At 52.7% G+C, this 6,080-nt stretch overlaps 1 protein-coding gene across 1 annotated transcript; it reads right to left on the bottom strand.

Annotated features, from left to right (window-relative positions):
- Positions 1-1,964: 1,964 nt before the first annotated feature.
- On the bottom strand, positions 1,965-4,087 carry LOC8030382. The gene has a single exon (XM_002400685.5). It carries the CDS (start codon positions 3,055-3,057, stop codon positions 2,239-2,241), a length of 819 nt encoding a protein of 272 aa, XP_002400729.3. The 5' UTR covers positions 3,058-4,087; the 3' UTR covers positions 1,965-2,238.
- Positions 4,088-6,080: the final 1,993 nt, after the last annotated feature.

Here is a 6,080-nt window from a genome sequence, read left to right as displayed (position 1 = left end):
AGCGTCGATAGCCGAGGCTGACGTGACCCGACGTCGTCATGAAGGTTGTTTTTTGACATGGTCAGAAAACATAGGCTTAACCACACTCAAGGTTATGTCCTATAATGGTTGTAATTTCCGTAACTGAAGCTTATGGTCACATAAGCTTTGTTCTCGTAAGCATCGGTAGCCGAGGCTGACGTGGTCCTAGAGGTTCTAAAGGTTGTTTTTTGACGACAAAAAACAACCTGTCCTTGACGTCGTCTTACGCGGCGTTTTTGAGGTTGTCCTAAGGGTCATCCTTGAAGTAGTCCTAGTCGTCTTTCTTGGGATCGTCCTATACTTCGTCTCACCCTACGATGGACTAAAGGCAGAAGCTACGAACCGCCAGATCCAATCACGAGCCACTTGGACATTGCGTGGTATTTCGCTTCGATGCACGCATTGCTGCCCGCGTCTCGGATCACTGATGGGAACGGGCGGACAGTGGTTCGGATCGAGCAATGAGTTACTCAAAGATTTTACATTGCAAAGAAAGCCACGACGTACCGGCTCTCTGCATTGTCGAGGCTATAAAAATGACGCAGCGATTTTGAATACGGAGCATTATTCGTCCAAAGCTAGCCAATGCTATGCGTGTCATAGTTGAGCGTGGAACGTGATTGGACCTGGGCGGCCCGTGGCTTCGGCCTTTAGTCCATCGCAGGATGAGATGAAGTATAGAGGTCTTCTTCAACGTAGTCTTCGATGTGTGCATGGCATATTACAACCATTTCATCAACGTACCACTCTCTTTCCCAGTTGTTTTCCCCAACGTTCTGTAAAGCTACCGCACTTCATCGCGTTTGGTCAAATGAACGTGCCTCGTTTTTCTTCTCCGACAACCAAATCTCATGAAAACTACCGGATTGGGCCAAAGAAAAGAAGCCGTTTTTTGACCCGTATAAATAAATTATGCATTGCAGAAAGCTGAAACTCCAACAGAATACAACTCTAGCACTTGGGACAGGACTCAAAAGCTTGGGAGTATGATGTTACATAAGTAAAAAAAAAAAATAAAAGAAAAAGATAACATTTCTTTGATACATCCACCATGCCTATTCTTCTTTAAAAAACAATATTCTGGGCAGCTGTGGTACTCATTTCAGTAAAACAAAGTTGTAGCAAGAAAAACATTGTTTTCCTTCTTGCTGACAAGTTTGTTTCGTTATATAAAATGTCACTGGCACCCACAATGTTGTTGTTTGATTTGATGAATATTAGGCTTCGCCAGACGTTGACTCGTAGAAAAATTTCATCTTTTTCTTTCGATCCAGGTAACGCCATGTTCTCAAACTTGCACATACCATCCCTGCTGCTAGCATTGTATTCGATAGGGCTTCAGCTTTCTACAATTGGTAGTTTTGAAAAACCCAGTTTCACTTTCACAATCAAACCCAGTACTTTGTGCAATGAATGAACCATATGCAAAACTTGGCCGTTTCCTGTGGTGCTACTTTTAAGAATGAAACCGTATTCGTACTTAATTACGGCTGAGCTTGGCTAACTGTAACCTTGTTACTTTCTTCTAACAAATTTTACATCTTGATTAAACAGTGCAAATAAGGTAAGGAAGAGACAACAGGAAGGAAAGAGTGCTGTCTCTTCCTTCCTTACCGTATTTGCGCTGTTTAAGTCAATATGTCTAACCAACTTGCCCAGCATTTTGTACAACTTTTTATACTTCTGCCACTGCAGGATAGCATTGTGCCATGTGGACCAAGCGGACTCCCCGACAGGGATCTTGTCCAGGGACCGTGGCTCGACCTGGCCGCCGAGTACCTGAAGCCGGCTTCCAGAGGCGGCCATGAGCGCAACGTATTCCTCGTCGACCTGAGTCGCCAGCTGGACATCCTGGCACTTGCTGAGCGCATCGGCGAGCCGGGCCTCGGCGAAAGCCTGAGCCGCCTCCGCGTTCTCAGCTGCGACTCTCCCGAGGCACACCTCTGTGCGCTCCAACACATCCGCCTCATGGCGGCGCCCGGGACCCTGGTGCTCGTGCATGGGGCTTCCGTGCACCGCTGGCACGGGCCCAGGGTCAACCCCGTACCAAGCGACCTGCGCGACCTGGCTGCCGCACGAGGGCTCAGGCTCCACGTGACATCAACAACACAGCACACAGAACCTTCATTAAAAGCAGCCCCAATCTCTGGGGCACCAACAAGGTGATTCATTTGTCATAAAAGAAAGCTGTGTGACACGTTAATAGGGCACTAGTTGTCAGTAAAGGGACAGCTTTGCGGGCGAACGCAACACAGGGCCCTTCCGGTCAGGGGTGTCGTACTTGAGCCTGCACGGCAGCTTCCGTGCACCATTGTTTGGTCCCAGGTTCAAAAGCAGGCAGGTCAGCGGCCGCATGAACCCGGGCAGCTCACGCAGCGGAGTCCGGTTCAGCCGTAGCCGACCCTTAGTCCACAGGGCCACCTCGGCCGGGGTGAGCCGGGGCACGTCCACCGTGGCCCTCTTGCAGCGGTCCAGCAGTGCCAGCGTCCTCACACTCAGGCCGGTGGCCAGAGAACGTCCCCGGGCCAACCGTTGTGCACGGCTAAAGGTGTACACATGGCTCAGGTTCTTCTGGTGCCTCTGGTAGCGGTGTATGACGGGAAACGGACCGGGCATTGGGCCCGCGAGACGGCCACGGGTGGCGCAGTACTTGCTGTAGCGCTCGACGGACGCCTGGGCACCCTCCCAGGCGCCCTTGTCGCAGGTGGCGGGGAGTCGCTCAAGCACGGCCCGGGGAGCGGGCAACACGGGCTCTAGTTCTAGCTGACGCAGAAAGGAGGCCTTAGTTCGGGGCACGGGGCAGCAGGTGTCGGGGCGCCCAACATGGGGTTTGGTCGGTGTCCCTCGACTGCACGGCGAGCCCACGCTGCCGGCGCGACGTCTGTGTTGTGGGTTCGACGGCGAGACATTGTGACTCTTTGGCGCGAGCACTGCACGACCACCGTTCGCGTTTTCCTTCACACAGCACACAAGCTCGTTGGTAGAAGCCCTGTAGATTCGAGTGACGCCGTCTGGACCCTCGAGCACTCGGAACATGCTCCCGTATCAGGGCGTTGCACAGGAAACGTCTCCCGATTCAAAGGAGCGAAACCCTGAGCACCTTCAATCATAGGCGACGCTGAGAAAGGAAGAGGCGACACGCTTGCCTCGATCCGCAGGAACAGCCGATTGTCCGGTGACCGACCCGTCTCTGGTGTCCCAGGTCAACCTTGCGGGTCTCCAGCGGGCATCTTCCCACGGCGTTAGGCTGGACGGCAGTTGGGAAGACTCGGACCACCGGGGGGCTTTTACGTCACTTTCGACGGGTTTCGACCCCGGCAAGCTGACTACGCAGCACGGCGGGCACGGCGGTAGCAGCAGCGCCACTGTGCCACTGGTCGGAGACGTCAACGGCCGGACGAATAATGGCGCGCGGATGGCTCACCTAAACTATTTCACACAATCACTCGCTCGCTCGCTCACTTGGCGCGGCAGGTTAGGTTTGGCAAGGGCTCTACGAAGCACGGGGGAGGCGGGAAAGATGTGCGGATATGTTTGGTCTATTTTTACTTGCAGCGTTCCTCTCGTCGCAAACAGCTTTGTCGCAGTTCGCGTTAGGCCTAACATTCGTGATCTGCCAAAATGGTAATGTCCTTCCGCCCTTCCTCAAAAACCGTTCCCTCCACAGTTTCGCTCTCCCTTACATTTCTCGACGTCCTCGATCTCGGCGGTTTGATTCATTGGTCGGTAGCCTGCGCCCTCTAGCTGGTGTTACTGCCTCCTGACCCAAAGGCGAAGGTGTGAGCTGTACGGGGATGACCCAATCTGTCGACTTTGCAGAGAAGAAGAGACAATCGAGCACATCGTCAGTCGATGCAAACGTCTCGAGCACACCACGAAAAAATCTCCAAGCTGCGGCTTGGAACGTGCCCTGGGACCCCTGGGACTCAAGGTTCATTCACACAGCGGAAAGACGCGCGTTGCGCGCGTCGTGGGGAGAATTTTTTGAAGCAATGGTTTTGCTTATTTTTGTATCGAAAAAAGTCGCGCGCCGAGGAGGGCGACGCAGGGAGACGACGCCTCGGAATCCAATTTTTCCCTCGACGCGCGCGCTTGAGCCAATCAGCAAGCGTCCGGACGTGACGTGCGCCCTTTTCCGGTTAGGATATGTTTTCGCCGTTTTTATTTTCGACCCACAATGAAGACGAAAAGACGAAAAACAATATTGTAATAACTCTATGCGAAAAACGAAGGGGTCGAGGGATTCGTGAACTCGCCAAACGTGGCTGGAAGCATTCAGAGTGGAGAAAAGCAAGCCGACTGGAACATCTGACTGTGAGCAGTGTATGTGCGTGCAAGACGCCGTGAAACTACTCTTCATCGTTTGCGCACGAAAGCTGCCACTGAAGTTGGCGGTTTGTTCCGACCTCCGACTGTGCGGAAGCGATCACTCCCAATGTGTTGTGTAGTCTTTGTGTGCACCCACCACTACGGAATATACCCTCCGGGCGGCCACTCCGGCGCCACCGTCGCTTGCGCTCCCCAGCGCCGCCCGTGGTCGACCTAAAAACGATTGGTATGTTCCCATCTGAAAATGGCGGCTCGCACGTGCGATCCGATGGTGCTCTTTTGCGGCTTCAGAAGGATTGACGAGATCGCAGAATATTTCAAAGAAAAGTCACTGAAGTTAGGGGAGCAACTTTATGCGGGCCGTCACGTGTTTGGCGTGAAAGAAGTCCTTCATTCCACAGCTCCCAACGAAGTTGTAGGGAAATGCCTCGCGCAGATGTAGTCTGCTGTTTACAACGTCCGGCTTCAGGTGAGCGTGCCACCCGGTTCGGTTTCGCGTACACCCCCCTCCGCTCCTCATTTGTTGTTGTTCTGATTTCTCGGTTCAACCGTGCATTACACACATTTTTTTTTTTTTTTTTTACGGCAGCTTTTAGCGCACCCGAGACTCATCGTGGGCGCGAGCTGCACCTGCAAGGCTGGCGTGCGTGAATGGTGCAAGCATGGAGCAGCGCTCGCGACTTTTGTGAATAGCGAGAAGCACACTGCGTGCACGGACCGCCCTTGTGCCTGGGGGAAGCCGTCCTCGCGGCCCGTTCTCGACAAAAAGAAAAGGATTGATGAGCTCTTCCCACGTAAGAAATCTAACAGCAACCCCAAACGCGGGGAAGAAATACATATATATATATATATATATTTGACAAACCGCAATCATGCTTTCACAATCTATTTTGGTACTGCCACTCTTTCAGGCTACAAGAGTCAGCTGGGCAATCCTGTGGTGAGGCCGGCTTCACCATCACTGCTGCTGCTAGGCCGGGAAGTCGGGGAGGGCGGTAACATACCAATAGTTTTTATTTCGTCGGACAGATGGCGCCACGGGTTTTTTCGAAACACCAGCGCCCGGAGCGTATAGCAGTTCTCCGTCGGAAACACTCTCGCACAAGCTGCGTGCAGTGCTAAAGGTACGGACGCGCCGGCGTAGCACCGTGCTTTGTTTGCACAAAAACGCGGCAAAAGATCACCTTCTGAAGCTGCCCGTCCGAGTGCGTGCCCTGGAAGACAACGACGGTTGTCTCCCAGCGCATATATCGCTAAGGCAAGGCAACATCAATCGTACGAAGCAGACGAATAAAAAAGTTCCGTATTCTCTCGACAAACGCGAGGTTCCCCGAGAAGACGCCGCCGTCTATGTCTAGCCACCATAGCCCTGTGTGACTGCTTCGCCTTTTACGACGCCGGCGTCGACGTCGACCAGAACGCGCGTTTTTTGCTCAGTGTGAATGCGCCTTTACGGACGCAGATAACGCAGACAACGGCGCGCGGAAGGAAGGATGGATGGATGGATGAATACGGCTGAGCCCTTTGGATCGGGCGGTAGCTTACGCCACCTAGCCATTTTGTTTTACCATTTAAGCTTAGATTATTTAAATGTGAAATCTATATTCACTCCGCAGTGCAAAGAAAGTGAGGCTATGAAACCCCCTTGCCATCAGTGAATAAGAAAATACCTAGTTTTCTCTCGATTTCTGCCACCATTCACTTAATCTTTGCTTGGTAATCTCTACAGT

Source organism: Ixodes scapularis, unplaced genomic scaffold (assembly GCF_016920785.2).
Source record: "Ixodes scapularis isolate PalLabHiFi unplaced genomic scaffold, ASM1692078v2 PGA_scaffold2__306_contigs__length_199485367, whole genome shotgun sequence".
Lineage (NCBI taxonomy): Eukaryota > Metazoa > Arthropoda > Arachnida > Ixodida > Ixodidae > Ixodes > Ixodes scapularis.
The sequence above is the reverse complement of the archived record's forward strand: the minus strand, read 5'-3'. Positions and strand labels throughout refer to the sequence as shown.